Raw genomic sequence first — 16,264 nt, forward strand, 5'->3', positions numbered from 1 at the left:
TATTTTTTCACTGAGTCGATCCTTAGATCTCTATGCATATCTGTTGTCCTAATATACCAAGGAATCTTAATTAGTCTTCTTAAAGCCAGCTTTTGTGCTATCTGTAATTGCTTTATGGAAGTATTTGAGGCTTTGCTGTATGTTACTCATCTCTACAGTAATGCTGGCCTAATTATTTGAGTATATAATAACTTTCTATTTTTGAGGTTGAAGTGATTATTATTAAACAGCGACTTTAGGAGATGTAGAAGTTTAGAGCAACCATACCGTTTGCAAAACAAGTACAATTCAAGAAGATTTTTATGAGAATTTTGACAGCTGAAAATAGAATTAAATCCTAATTTCTACAAAATTGATTTCAACTTGGACAGTTCATTATAGTACAGTAGTGTGCAATACAATCTTATGCTATTCTGAATAGTTTTGAGAAATGAATGAAGTTCATAAATAAAACAAAAGTGTTATTTATCCTAAGTATATATCAAAATAGCAAAGTGAATATTTTGTGGAATAAAATTACAATGTGAATCGATATTTTTGCTTTTTGACTCACAGACGTCAATTCAAAATTTTTGACAACTTAAATTACAATCAAAATGCTCGTGTGAATGCAGTATAAATAACTTTCGAAAAAGTACTACTCTCACAAAAAGTCAATGTGGTCGTGGCATTTGGTCAACTGGATTACAATTATAGACTATTACTTTTTAGAAAATGAAAGGGTGCGACACAATCCTTCAATAATAATCACCGAAGTCACATGATCGATAATTTGTTTTTTTTTTATTGCAGAAAACCTAAGATATAGACAATACAAATAGTGGTTTCAACAAAATGGTAATCAACAAGTACTATTTTGACTATATTAAAAAAATATTGACACCAAAATCATGAGATTTATAACTACTAGATAGTTTACATAGACTCAAGCAATGGATCGTGCTTATGCGGATAATATTGGTCGATATAAATAACTATCAAAATCAGGCGATGTATAACTACTGGTTAGTTTTTCATAGACTTAAGGAAAATATTGTATTTATGCGGATAATACTCGACGATATATATTGAAACTAAAATCAAGCGATTTATAACTACTGGGTAGTTTCTTATAGGCTTGTGTATTGGATAGTGTTTGTGCGAATAATCCTTCAACTCGCCACGTTTTGAAATGACCCTTTGTCAAGTAAAAAAGCTATTGCCAGTTATGTGCCAAGTCATCGAGTAGTACTATAAGGCACCATTCAGTACTATGGGACTGTAACCTAAACGGCTTATATGTACTTGTTTTACGTAAATCTTCGAAGACGAAACCAACTAAGAATAAAAATACCTAAGTGTAGCTTATTTAAATCAGTTCATAATGCCGTTAACAGAAATTTTCTTGGTAACATTTTTAATTCTTTTGCCTTCATTCGAAGTGTTATACACGTACATGTAGTTAGCATTGTTGCTGCCTTTATACGAATTGCTTGTCATGGTCTGAAGGATACTTCATCTTTTTTTTCATGTTTGACAGTCATTTGATTGACAGCACAAGTTAAGTGCATTAAGTGCTGCTTAAAGCGTAAATTAAGAACTCAGACAATTACTCAGAAAAAAATTCAAGAAACAACTTCAAAAGTGATTTTTGTATCATAACAACTGTAAAGTAATCGAGCACATCTGCTGTATACCTACGAGTACATTATTTGACATATTTCTATCTATCAAAGAATTGCATTGAACTGACCTCATTTCCTGTTGAGAAGTTATTGAATTTCTATTGTGATTGTTACAGTTTTTCAATGAAGCATATACAAACACGGTATCGTTTGTGTTAACTCGGCTAACACATGCAAAACAACTGCAGTACATATACCCTAGAGCACTCGCTACTGACAGTGAATGTTGTACTCTACAACTGCAATGACAGCGATATTACATTTATTGCCCTTAAGACAGAAAACAAACGCTTGATGGAAGCCAGTGGAGCCACAGCAAATATTACCAGCGAAAATAGTGCGGAAAAAAAGATACCAAAGAAGTGAGGAAAAATCATTTTTCAATCTTGCAGCTGCTGCGGTTATGGATGCAGTTTTTACTGCGATAGCATCCGATACTCGCTGGAAAGCTGTTAGTAATACTGTTGCTTGTTGCCAGCAGTAACGCAATCAGCCAGCAACAGTACCAATGCTAACACCAACGGCAACGACATTTAAGAAACATACGACCTCAAAAACCACGAAATCAAGTTGAAAAGTTTGGAAACTTTGCCAACAAACAAGTCGAGAATATTTTCAATCAAATCGTTGATTGTTTCGATGCATTGTTTCAACCTCCTTGCAAAGGATACATTTGCGAGCACAATGCAAGAGATGTGTAGTCAAGTGTAATACTCATAGTGTATAGTATATGGTATGTGGTATGCACTGGAGTCTACCGCAATTTTCATACTAAAGTGACATTTACTTTGCATTGCTACTCGAGCTCGTATATTTCAACTATTCTTCCGTAGTTTCTTTTTTTATATACGAAATACTCATAAAATTTTTTGAAATTTATTTACATATCACATACACGTTAGAACATATACTGCGGCGATTCCTTTGTCTTATTTTATTTTGCTGCAACATTTTTATTTCATAATTTATTTTGTCATATCTTACCACAAAATATAAGTTTCTGTCATAAATTTCCGGAATGTAAACATTTATCAAAACTTTTACAAAAATAAATGTTGCCAAAAAAGACAATAAAGGACATTTGTGAAAAAATTTATATGATAAAATTGTAGTATTCTATTCAGTTGGCTCTGCTCCTGTTGCATTTATTAAATTGATGCATGTTGCATGTAACTGCATATACGTTTCACATATGCAGACACATTTACCAAAGTAGCAATGTGGTAGTCTCCTTTATTACTTCTTGTTTACTACACATTTTCAGTTTTCATATTCATAACCAGTTGAATATAACGACCCAGTATTGCGGTGCAGTCTCTTTGGCTTTTATATCAAATTATAACTAATTACTCTCATTGTTTAAAATAATTTCACAAAAAGGTTATTTAATGATATTGCTTTATATGTATGTTGATCCTTTTTTATTCGAGTCAGCGCAACTGGGCACTTTTACTCTTTGATAGCTGGGGGTACTACAGGGACCCACCCATCTCATTGACTAATTTATGTATTGCCTATAAGCTTCATGATTATTCAGTGATTGATCTAAGATCTGCGTACCTCCCCGTGCGGAGAGTGATTACTCTAAGATTAGATAGTGGTAAGTAGGATAGCATATTGCTTTATAAACCTTTAAAATTTTAAGAGGTTATAATGAATTTTTAAGAACAATACTTCACATATGCAACACTTCTATTTGATGCTCTAATTGCATATATATATGTATATGCATTTATAATTTATTATTATATTTATTTATAATTTATTTAATATATATTTATTTATGTATATATATCATTATGTTGAATCTATTTGAGCCAGTGCAGTTGAGCACTTTTACTCTCTATTAACTCGAGGTATCTTCAAAACCCCTCTTTACGCCTTGACTGGCTTATTGTTTATCACTTCATCAGACTAACATATAACTTACATGATATTAAGCTAAGATAGAAAAAAAATAAAAATAATTTAAAAAAACCCTCAGTAGAAAGCTGTTCATAATGCAATAATAAAGTAATATATATATACAAATAATCTGATATAGTCTAATATCATATATATTATTGTATTATGTACAACTTTCGGCTGGAGCATTTCTTTTAAATTATTTTTCTTGCCTCAACCTTATTCCTTAAGCTAAGATGGAAAAAACCAATAAAATAAAAATAGTTTTAAAAAAATGCTTCATCCGAAAGGTGTTCATATGATTTAAATCATCGAATCATCGCAGTTGAGGAAAGCTCTTCAATTATAGTAACATTGTTATATTAAATCGGTCTTAAATCAGTCAATCAAACAACCAGTTTGCTTATATGATGTATAAACTTTAGGGTATTATACCTAACGCAATATTAACAGAAGTCAACTGCTTGAAATTAAAACTCAGAAATATTGTACTTTGTTTGTAATCCCGATAGTCATATGGACCTCAATCAATATCAATATCACTAACACTAAAAATAAAAGCCTATTCTATGCACCCACAAAGACACTTAAGAAATTACAAAACTTTTCAACATCGACTGTCTAAAAAGAAGACATTGTCGGTTGGCTAAAAGAAAATATTTTTAATAACATCCAAATTTCTAAAATTGTTTTAAATTATATTTATATATATATTTCTTTTATTCACAAAAGCAAAAACAAAGATGTTCTGACGGAACTGCCCTTATAAAGTTCACAGCATTTATGTTTTTTGTATAATTCGAATTATTTCGTCTAATATTATTATTATCCAACAATTAATACTTTTCCGCGCAAAGTTCCATTCGAATTTTATCACACTATTAGGGAACAGGAAAACCATAATGTAAATAAATTCTTAAAATCCAAAACTCGATATAAAAATAATGTTAACTTTGCCCAAATGGAACACCTATAGTTTTATTTATTTTAGATTAAGTTATACCGCCGATCCCTAGAGGATCCACTTAGATCTATTTACCCATTGTGTTAACGTATAATTAAGAAACTTAAGTGGCCCGTTGTCAACGCGCGATGCTGTCTAAGGGGGCCTTTACCATAGAGTTCAAAATCACTTAAAACCTTTGGTGAAGTTAAGGATGCTGTTTAGTGGGAGGTGTTTTGATTGATCAAGATCCTCAAGGAAAAGGGTCTTGGAAGTGTTGAATCGGAATATTAATGGTTTTACAAGTAATAACTATTTTTTAAAAATTAATTTAATCTCTTTTATATATTTGGAACTAAAAATTTGATTAGTTGTGTCATAATTTTCTATTCTTCTGCTTGATTGAAAAAAATTAATATACAATTTCCTTCAATTTTAAGTTCACAATGCAAATATATATATATATATATAGCTTTTTCTAATAAATTTATTATTAAATAATGTTTACAATATTTATTAAAATTCATTACGTATTAGGTGTCACAAAGGTTCAAGAGTTACTTAAGAACTAAATATAATTGATTATACTTCACTACTCATAGGTAACGAAGTTAAGTTAATAATTCTGTAGACTGAAATCTAAACAAATAATTAGCTCTTCAAACGTAATTTTGAAAAACCATTCGAAAAACACATTACATACAAAACTTACATATATTAAAAATTATATGAATATTTATAAGCGGAGACAGACAGAATGAATAATTATACCAACATGAATTATTATATAAATATAGTCGTAATTATACTTCTGTAACATCTACAACCAATTAGTTTATATTTAAACATAAACAAATAATTAGTCTGTACTTAGTTACCCATATATACACTACAAAACAGTAAATCAGAAAATTATTTATTTTATTTTGTTTCAATTGCATGTATTGATTGGCAGACCTCATCCTAATTATTTATTATAGTGTTTATTCACATTTATAAATAAATTATTATCGTCAAAGATTTATTATGTCAACTTCGGTTCGATCGTCATCATATCTGCAACAAAGCACAAGTACTCGTATTTCGCTATCTTTGAAGTTTTTTAATCAAAATCATACTGTGTATTTACGATGGGGTTTGTCGTGCTTCAAGGCATACAACCAATCTATCTTATCATCCAAGAATTTTTGCTAATAGATTTTATATTACCCGAAAAAAGTTCTAAACAACAATTTTTTCCTATAAAAGCTGTTCGCTGTTTGAGGTAAGTCAATTGTTTCGACAATTTTGAAAGAAACATAATGAAAGTTCTGGTATTTTTCGCTTTAATTGCATTCGCCGCAGCCGGTGAGTTTGCCTTAAAGGACAAACCTGTGTTCCTCGAGGACTTACCCATTGATGGTCAAATCAGTGGTCGCATTACCAATGGTAACAAAGCCTCGGCAGGTCAATTTCCTTACCAAGTTGGCTTATCAATTACAACATCAGGTGGCACTTCCTGGTGTGGAGGTTCTTTAATTAGCCAAAATTATGTATTAACTGCCGCTCATTGTACCAATGGGTAAGTTTCATTTGACTCTCTACTACTTTTTTATAAACAATTTATAAAATACAATATAGTATTAATACTTATATATTAAAATAATATTTTAAAATATTTTTTTATTACAGTGCTACTTCAATTGCTGTTTACCTCGGTTCTACAGTACGTACTTCACCTACAGTAACTCGCACAGTCAGCAAAAGCAATATAATTCAACATAGTGGATACAATTCAAATACCTTGGCCAATGATGTTTCTTTACTTTATATCGCAGCTGTGTCATACACCACCAATATACAAGCCATTAAGTTACCAGCTATCGCTTCTTCCTATTCCACATATGCCGGTTCTTACGCCATCGCCTCTGGTTGGGGACGTACCAGCGACAGTAATACAAAATAAATTCTTTTACTTTATTTAATGATTATTTACTTTATTTTAACTTTATTTTAAGGTTCATCTGTATCCAGTACACTGAACTACGCCCGTTTGCCGGTTATAACTAACAGCGTATGCTCTTCCACTTATGGCTCCAGTGTAATTACATCAGCAGTAATTTGTGTTTCAACTCCATCTGGTACATCTACTTGCCAAGGTGATTCTGGTGGCCCATTGGCCTTGGAATCAAGCAAGGAACTTATTGGTGTCACATCTTTCGTTTCATCGAAAGGTTGCGCTTCTGGTGCTCCAGCTGGTTTCGCACGTGTAACCAGTCACTTGGCTTGGATCAAAACAAATTCTGGAGTTTCATATTAGAACGACATTATAAATACAACTGAAATAAAAAACTGAATTATATAATCTATAATCTACAGTGTTTCCACATTTATTTAAGTTCTTCCATTTATTTTGTGTTGTTTTGTTGTTTTAGTTGAAGTGATTCTTATGAATAACTTAGTGTTGTGACATTAGCACTTTCAATCGGAAACTTCCTTTGTCTATTGCGATGCGCTCAAAGTTGTCTGGGAGAGGCGAATTACACTAATAGTAGTTATCTCCTGGTATTGACCTTGTTGAACCATTTGAAATATTCAGATAAACCTGAGCTGATTCTACAAGTCAACTTTCATTATCTAAAGTGTTTAATCGATTCTATCTCATCTTCGTCACTACTACTCTTGAACAGTCCATAATTTGGCATAATTTTAAAAATAATTCTATTTAAATACGACAAATAAAAGTACAATAATTAATATTATTATAAAATGCCGTATTCAAGTTTTATTAGTTAAATGTTTTTATGAGTATAAAATTAATATCTGTATGTGCTCCTGTATTTGTGGTGAAAACGATATATTTCTGCTACAATCTCAGAGGCAGTTTCGTAATACAGTGACTAAGCGATACTCTTTTACGATTTTTTATATGTGTGTTACAAATAATATATGTCGTTAGGGTCCTTAAAATAGCCATTTATTTCAAAAATGACCTCTTTATTTAAACAAAATCACTTACCGTTGAGCCATTCCTTTAGGTTTGAAAATAAGGAAATAGTAAAGGAAATAGGAAGCTAAGTCGAGAATATTCTGGTAAAGGAACATATGCGCCCATCTGTGGTTTTCATGGAATATCACTTTACAAATTGATATAAATATTACAAACATAATATTTACTTTATGCATATTAAAAAATGATTATTAATAAATCAATATATCATGTACATTAACTAGAAAAACAACAACAATTTTCCCTAACATATACTTAAGTTTTACAACATATTAATCATGGAAGCAGTTCAATTTTCAACCATCACAATTTTTGAATCCATTACGTTTCAAAAACATAATAGACATCAAATTTAAATATTATTGGACTGAATACTGATATATGACAAGCTATTTGAATGAACCTTTATTGATATATTGACGATTCTTTAAAATACATATAAAAAACTCTTTCCTGTTGCTGTCTAAAAGCAAAAAATTGAGCAACCGGATCTGTAAGATAATGTATAAATTGTATCTGGTGTTAAAATCGACTATTTTTACAATTTATTCTCTAATGCAACTACTGTAGTAAATATATGTAAAATATATTATTTATATTATACACATAATTACACTTATAAAAATGGGTGCAACATTTTTGAAATGTTGAAGGTTTTTTGGCTTGAAGATGTTTTGAGTAGAAATATAGAAATCGTCTAGGTCGGACACACTTTGCGTAGAGCGAGTGGTGACACAACAAGAATGGCGATTGAGTGAAACCCGATGGATAGCAGAAGAAGAAGAAGAATTGATATGGAAATGTGACACATGCGGAAAGCTGGGGAGAATTGAAGCTACTAACCAACAATCGTACCGAGTGAAAGATCTTTGTTACAGCTCTATGCTCCTTCTAGGAGTTAGAAAATTCAATATATAATTTGTATATAGAAACCCCCTATTGATTTTTAGGATAAGGGGATCAACTTGAAAATTTACTGGAGGTATTATGTGTGAGATTGCTTTCAATTCATATAGATCTATTCAAAATATTTGTTTAAATTTTATATTTTTGTTTAGAATTTAAATAAATTTTCTTGTACTGTAAATCGTCTCGATGTTAGTAACTTTTTATTTATAAAAAATCTTTAACACCTCAATTTTAAAAATAAAAGCTATGTCGAGCCTGTTATATGAGTCTATTTTTTGTTTCTCTGCATTATCTATTCTTGGTTTATTGGTCAAAACTTCTATAACTCTTACTGCTACTATAGAAATAGTGTGAAACAATCTAACAGTGTGAATCTGATCTAACAGAGATCTCAACAGAGTTCTATTTTAATCGTTTCTTTAAAATTGGGTATAATATATACAAATCGATTACTGTTATATAAAGTTGTAAAGGTGTACTCATATATTAAACAAACAACTGAAAAAATATTTTTGACGTCTTTTCTAGAAATCCTACAATACCATTCCTTCCACACCAACCAGAAAATTTGTTTTTTATATTGGAACACTTTTCCGGAGTCCGTTTCTATGCTTAATAATTCAAATAATAATTTAAATTAAATATCATTTTAACTAAACAAATAAATTTTCGCTTACCTACACATAAAATTAAGATTGTACACTTAATTTAAATTAATAGCAGTTAAGTAGTGGTCGTTTTTCATGCAAATTCACGTAAAGCTCTTAAATGCTCCAGTATAAACTCACTCCAAAAGGAACCATTTGAAGTTCCACCTGCAGAACAATTGTATGGATCTCGTGTTTGAAATCGGGCACCGCATGTGCACCATTTTGTTCTTTATTGTGTAATTTCATGCCATTTTGTTTATGAATTTTAAAGCCACGGGGCGTATGAGTGATATTTTTTCGTATGCACAACTCTTAACATCCGATTTATGCAATAAGCATAGACTACAGGCAAGTGAAAGCATAACCCAACAAAAGGACAATAGAACGTAACTCACGCAGTAACGTTAAACAAATGAAAAGTTTTTAAGTATTTTTTATTGTTGTTGCTTTTAAGTTTTGTTCTGTTGCTGTTGCTGTTGCTTTGTACTTTCTTTTGTATTTTTTCTTAAAAGGTAGCGCCTTTTACCACCGCATATGTTTCACATCGGGATTGTTTGATTTTCTTTTTTTCAAAAATCCTTAATTATATACTACAACATACAACATACAACAATGACAACAACAACTACAACAACAACAACAACAACAACAACAACAATCGCAGCAATAATAACAATAACAAACATTTAAGCGTGTGGCGGCAACACGCGACATTTATGCAACGCAGCAGGTTGCCAGAGTTGCCGCTTCTGGTTACTTGCTCAGTTTTGGCATCTTTGTCACCATAGCGGCTTATACGCTTTCATGCCTTTGTTTTCCGTTCACAGACTTACGCCTGTGGCTTCTCCAGCAGCCCAACACCAACAGTAACGACTCCAGCAAAAATGGAAAAAATTTTATTATTTTCATACTTAATTCTTATGTTTCATAAATTATGTTTTATTTCGTAAAGTTTTATATATGCAAAGTGTTTAAATTGTTATATGCCCCGCTACCGCCTAGTTGGGCGCATAAAACTTTTACAATTGTTTACAATTTTTTATATGGCTTTTCCTTTTTCCCTACGATGCCAATGTGGTTGACATATTTTCTTTTCTAAGCAACTTTCATAAAGTCCCTCATCCGTTCCAGTATTCTAAATTATAATTTATGCGTTATTCACACGGTTCGATAAAATGGAAATGCTGTTTTTAAGGTTTTTTTTTTGCAATTTATTTTTTATTTTTTATTTGTAGTTATTTTGATTTATGGAAGAGTGATATATCGAATGGGTAAGGTTCAGTTAAAAGGGCGCATGCTGATACAACTATCAGCACTTGGTAATCGGTATGTCTTTCAAACTATCAGGTATTAACTTGCTTGGCCACATTTTCCATTATGTATATCTTAGCTCCTCGCCAAGAAGGAAACTATATCCAAATATATAGTTTTAAATGGTCCCAGCGGTATTCCTCAGAGTTTCAGAGCTGTTAATGACGCAATATACCGATACGTGTGTTAAAATCACCGTTGTGTTAAGACACGTTAAATAACTCTGGACTTCTGGGTATATCTTAACTAAAAAGACTTTGCAAGTACCAGGTGAATCTTTATGTGTCATATTTGCTAATTTAAGTATCAACACTTCCACTCAGAGACATATGTTGCCCATTGCTGTGACCTTAAAATTGTTACGTGCTAACTAACATTACCGTAACTGTCCATTGCGTATATCATAACCTTAAAGCAACTACAAGTAACAGGAAATGCCTTATCTTTTAATTCAAGAATCAACACTTTAAACACCCGCGGGAAAAGGGGTTACATAATTCCAGGGGGGCTACTAAAATCCAATAATCACCAACCAATACTGTTTGTACTATAAATATTACCTGTGGCAACCAGTCGGAGGTGTCAATTTCATATCACATGTTTCAGGGCCCACAACTTGGTATGTCCTGACTAATTAAGGTTAGCCTTTTTAATGAGAGTAGAGAGACACTCCAAGTAACAGGAAAACTTTATATGTGTCTTATCTTCCGTCGTATTTGTTCAAAATTATTAGTCACTGACTTGTATTGGCGTAGCTGCATTTTTATTGCATGCATCTTACCCTGAGAGACACTGCAGTATCATGGAATCTTTGTAAGTGACTTATATTCTATCAACACTCTCACTCCAAGATATCTATTACATATTGTAATGCCCTCAAAATTTGTCAGATAATCGTTTATATTAGCCTAGATACTTTTTCAGTTGCGTATTAATTAGGTAGATACTGCAAGTATCAGGAAATCTGCATATCGCTCGAGTAGATTCCTGATTCCCTTCCATTCTTCATCTGTATAAATGGTAATTCCAAAGCGTTAACTGTCACTTATCCTTCATTAAGTGACACATACATCATTTGAAATGTATTATGACTTTTTAATGGTATATATATATATATATATTTTTAAGTTTTCTGAAAGTCACATTGAACTACAGTTTGTTACAGGACTTTGCAGTCAACATTTAATCAGGTTAATATTCTCTAACTGATATAATACTTTTATATGCACTTAAAACATTTTTGAAATATTTCTTTTTAAAACAAAATTTATTTGATTTTACAAAAATCTTAATTTTCCTCTTAAAAATTCCTCTTCAGTCAATTGAAGAAGCCAGAATGTGTTGAAGGCATGACATTTAAATGATAAAATTCTCTGAAATTTAATAATAAAATTAATTTAAATATTTTTAAGTTTTCAGCTGCCTTGATGCCATTCATTAACAAGGATAGTGCATGCATATGCCAACTGCAATAAAATAAATATAAACTTAATGCGGGGCTTTCAAAATTTAATTAAATTTTATGCTCACGCGATAAAATAAATTAAATAAAGGAAATTAAATAAAGGTAAGTTATTTGCATTTAATTAAATTATTTTAATATTTTTATGAAATTTATAATAAGTGTTATTCGTTAAAGTTATTTATGCAACTCGTAAATGGAAGAACACAACCTACAGAATTTTCCAAGTGTTTCGCGTGTCGATGTCCAATTTACTCAGGTTTTAAAGTGATTTGTTACATTTTTCTGCGAAAGCAGTAATCAAATGTATTTAACTCAAATGGCTTGGAAAATTCATGCAAATATTCTAAATAATCTTAAAAGTGAAATTTATTTATAACGTTTCACTTGCTTAAGTGAATTTTAATCAATAACACATGCAAGCACAATTCTACTTGCTTTTGTAGTTAAGGCTACACTCAAAAGCAGAAATTTCAAAAAAAAAAAATGCTTTTGGAAGCACTAGCATGCTCTGTAACTGCAGTTCTTGCTAGAGTGGAGAATTATGAATTCAAAATATAAACAGAAATATATACAAATAATTGAAATTCCTTTGTCGATTGCTTTGGTCTGGGATAAAATAAATTTATTGTATATATTGTGTATTCTATTTTTTAATTAAATTCCTTCTATTTGGTTTCCTTTGCAATAATTACATATAAAGCTATGAAATAACTACGTTTGTAATATATAGCTTCTTAAAAATGTAGCTTAACTCTTTTCAAATATACAGCAAATGATTCAAATGACGAGTTATTACTATTAAACAATGCCTTTTAATTTCAAGTAAATAGATTTTATTATTGAAAGTTATAAAATAATTCTTCTATATGTTTGAAGTAAAATAATACCCATTTCGTGGTCTTGATTTGACAGCACTGTATCGTTGACGTCTGTTAAACAAAACCATCGTTCAAATTATTATATGTTTAATGTAATGTTTGCCATGTTATAGCATGGATCATTCAGGTGCCATTGAATGTATTAAACTGATAAGAACTAAAATAAATCAGTGATGATTTTTCAATTTGAACTTTCTTTTCTGATTTATCGATTGGTGGATCAGCACATAAAACTGGTACAATTAGGGCAATGGACATTTATAAGTAACTGTCAAAAGCTGTACGGCATAAGACATAGTCTAGAGGTTTGATAGATCAATGTTATTTCGAAAGTGAAGGAAGTACAACATAAACTGTTAACTCTAATTGTCACAGTGTTTTTTCTAGTATTAAATTGGTATAGCATTGTGTAAGATATGTGGTTTCTACTAGAAGAAACCTCAGCCCGTTCTGTTCTGGCTTTGTTACGTAGCAGATTGACACAAATCGTCTACACTGATTACTACAGCAAATTTCATTTAGCGTGAATTTGAAGATATGAATGGGTAAGATAAAATGAATAGAATAGGCTTTGCTGCGCGTTTTAGTACTATAAATTAACTACAGAAATTATTCGATTCGTAAATAAGGGATTTATTTTTGAGTCAGAATGTTGGATCACACAAAAGATTGTACTTATGTGTATAATCTTTAAATACTCGATTTTCATTTTCAAACAGATCATTCTCCAAATTGTGGCTAATTTATTGCCAACAACATGTCAAGAAGTCATTAAAGATTACCATTAAATGATTCAGTACTATGAGATCATGAGACTTCTTAATGGACATTTGAATAATTTCAGAATAAATAACAAACAGTATATTAATATAGAAATTTCTTCGAAATGTCAATCACAAGTAGAGTTTATGAGTATTTACATTTGGTTTTAGAACAATGAACTTTATAACAGATTTTTGTATAATATGCAAATATTAGCAGTGCCACATGACTTAATAATAATAATACTCACCAGGAGAGAGTCATTATAATATTTAAGTTAAGTCTTGAATCACATTTAAACTCAGTGTATCTATATAATGTTTAAAATGAGCCTATAGCGAATAATTTTCTTCCAAAGACTTTCGGATCATTTCAGTATTTGAAAAAAAATTATATATTCTAAAAAGTTATTATGCATTAATAACGAATATACATACGAATATATATAATCGATTATAGAAAATTTCGGTTCTTAAACCTATCCTTAATGTGATTGATCCAGAATTTATGTATATATATTGATATACATAAATATAGTTTATAAAAACGATTTAAAGAAAATATCATCTCCTTAAAAACTCATGTTGCATTAATTTAAAATACATATATATACGTAAACATCTATAGTTCCTTACTTGATTTCGGAATAGACTCAACCATCCCTCGCTATGCTTCTGATCCAGAATATATACATATTAAGATAAATATAATTTTCAAATATAAATTTAAAAAAAATTTATCTTGCAAAAAAATCATGATGCATTAATAATAAATATTTATATACATAAATATAGTCCATCGATTAATTTCGGAAAGTTATAGTCTTTTAAACCGATCCCTAACTATGTACCTGATCCAGAATTTTTACATATTGAGATATATATGATATATAAAAATTTGAAGAAAACATTACCTTTTTAAAAACTCACGCTACATTAATTTAAAATATATATATATACATATGCGTAAATATTTATAGCCCCTTGATTAATTTTGTGAAGTCTCAGCCTTACAAACCCATCTCTAGCTATGAATCTAATCCAGAATATGTGAATATAATATAAATATAACTTATAAATAAAATTTTTAAAAAATTTTTATCTTATAAAAAACTCATATTGCAATGAGATGGACATATAGATATAGTCCATCGATTAATTTCGGGAAGTTTTAACTATGTTTTAACAAATTTCATAATTATGTACCTCATCCAGAATATGTTGATATAAATATAATAATCCTAAAAAGTAAATTTTAAGAAAAGTAAATTTTAAAATTAAATATTGCTTTAAAAATATTCGAGACTAATATTTGAAAAAGGCACTCAAAGGATACCTCCTATGTTGGTAGCACTGAACTGTATTACATATAAAATTTAAGTGAGGTCCGTTGTTTAGTATCTTAACATTAGCTCTGATTCTAATTTAGGTTGATTTACGATACAACAAAGCTATTGTTGTGCTAGTATTGTTGACAAAAAAAATCTAATATAGGATTACGGGATCGTCTAATCACCATATCTACTTAGTATGGTCAAATGTGTCCTCTTTCCGTTCCAAAACCAGAAATGACTACTAAAAAAAGCCAATTCGAGTCGATTGTGGTCATAATGGATACTTGTTAAAAAAATCTGACGATCATATGATAATCAGCTAATAAAAATTGAGCAAATTATTGGATCAATGATTTCTTTACATATTATTTTTAATGATTTGATTAATATTTACATATAATATATAAAGAATTTTTTTTTAATTTTATACCCTTTAGATTTATAATCAAATTCATTTATTTAACAGTTTACGAACACAACCTCCAACTCATCTCCTTGTTGATATCCATAATGAAACAATTTCATATGAAATGCATTCATACTTTTTGCTGAAAAAAATACTAAAAAAAATGTAAATAATATTATTTCATTTTTAAAACATGCAACAGATTTTCCTACACTAAAACTAAACACAATTTCGAAACAAATTATATATAAAACTGAAGTAAACGCCCTCACACAAAATAATTGAAATTACTTTTAATTGAAATTCGAACCTCTGATATGAAATGAAATATCTCTGTTTGCTATCCAAATTCAATCAATTCATGTAATAAATTCAATTTGAATATAAATTACAGGTAAAAATATTTTGCTATTAAATTAAACTACAACTAAAATAGTTAACAATAAATCAATGGCATGAAGTTTATTAAGAGTGAAGTAGAGTAACAAACTACCAAATATACAAACTACCAAATAGACAAACAAACAAATAGACAAACAGACCGACTTTAGTAATACTAAAGTCTGAATAAGAAACGATTCCTGCTCATATGTTAGAGCGTACACAAAAGGACTATCGGAAAAGAGGAAGTATATCCTTTTTGACAAAATTTTAAAGTCTTGCTTGTGCATGTGCATGTGCATGTGCATGTGCAGGCAGTGAAACAGTCAGTGAGGTGAACAGACCAAAACTTAATCCCAGACAACGCATCAATACGACTGCTGAGCATGCATTCATAGATTGGCAAATGTATTTACAATACTCACATCTATGTTTGTATCTGCAAAATTTTAATTTTTGGTATTTTCAATAACGAAAGATTAATTTTTGGTTTCCAGCATATCATCATTTTATGCCGAACTTTGGCATGTCTGTATTGTTGGTTGCAATCGTAAAACTTTTAATAGCACATAATCCGTTTCAATCGTGGTAATTGATTTTCCATTGCAAGTGTTATCGAACAGAAATAATGAACTTTTACTTGACAAAGGATTGCTTTCCAGACGGAA

General features: G+C 30.3%; 1 protein-coding gene across 1 annotated transcript; it reads left to right on the forward strand.

Moving 5' to 3' along the window:
- Positions 1-5,797: 5,797 nt before the first annotated feature.
- On the forward strand, positions 5,798-6,863 carry LOC119668423 (serine protease 1-like). The gene is made up of 3 exons (XM_038077922.1): positions 5,798-6,073; positions 6,184-6,443; positions 6,510-6,863. Exons 1-3 carry the CDS (start codon positions 5,814-5,816, stop codon positions 6,809-6,811), a joined length of 822 nt encoding a protein of 273 aa, XP_037933850.1. The 5' UTR covers positions 5,798-5,813; the 3' UTR covers positions 6,812-6,863.
- Positions 6,864-16,264: the final 9,401 nt, after the last annotated feature.

Source organism: Teleopsis dalmanni, chromosome 1 (assembly GCF_002237135.1).
Source record: "Teleopsis dalmanni isolate 2A chromosome 1, ASM223713v2, whole genome shotgun sequence".
Classification (NCBI taxonomy): domain Eukaryota; kingdom Metazoa; phylum Arthropoda; class Insecta; order Diptera; family Diopsidae; genus Teleopsis; species Teleopsis dalmanni.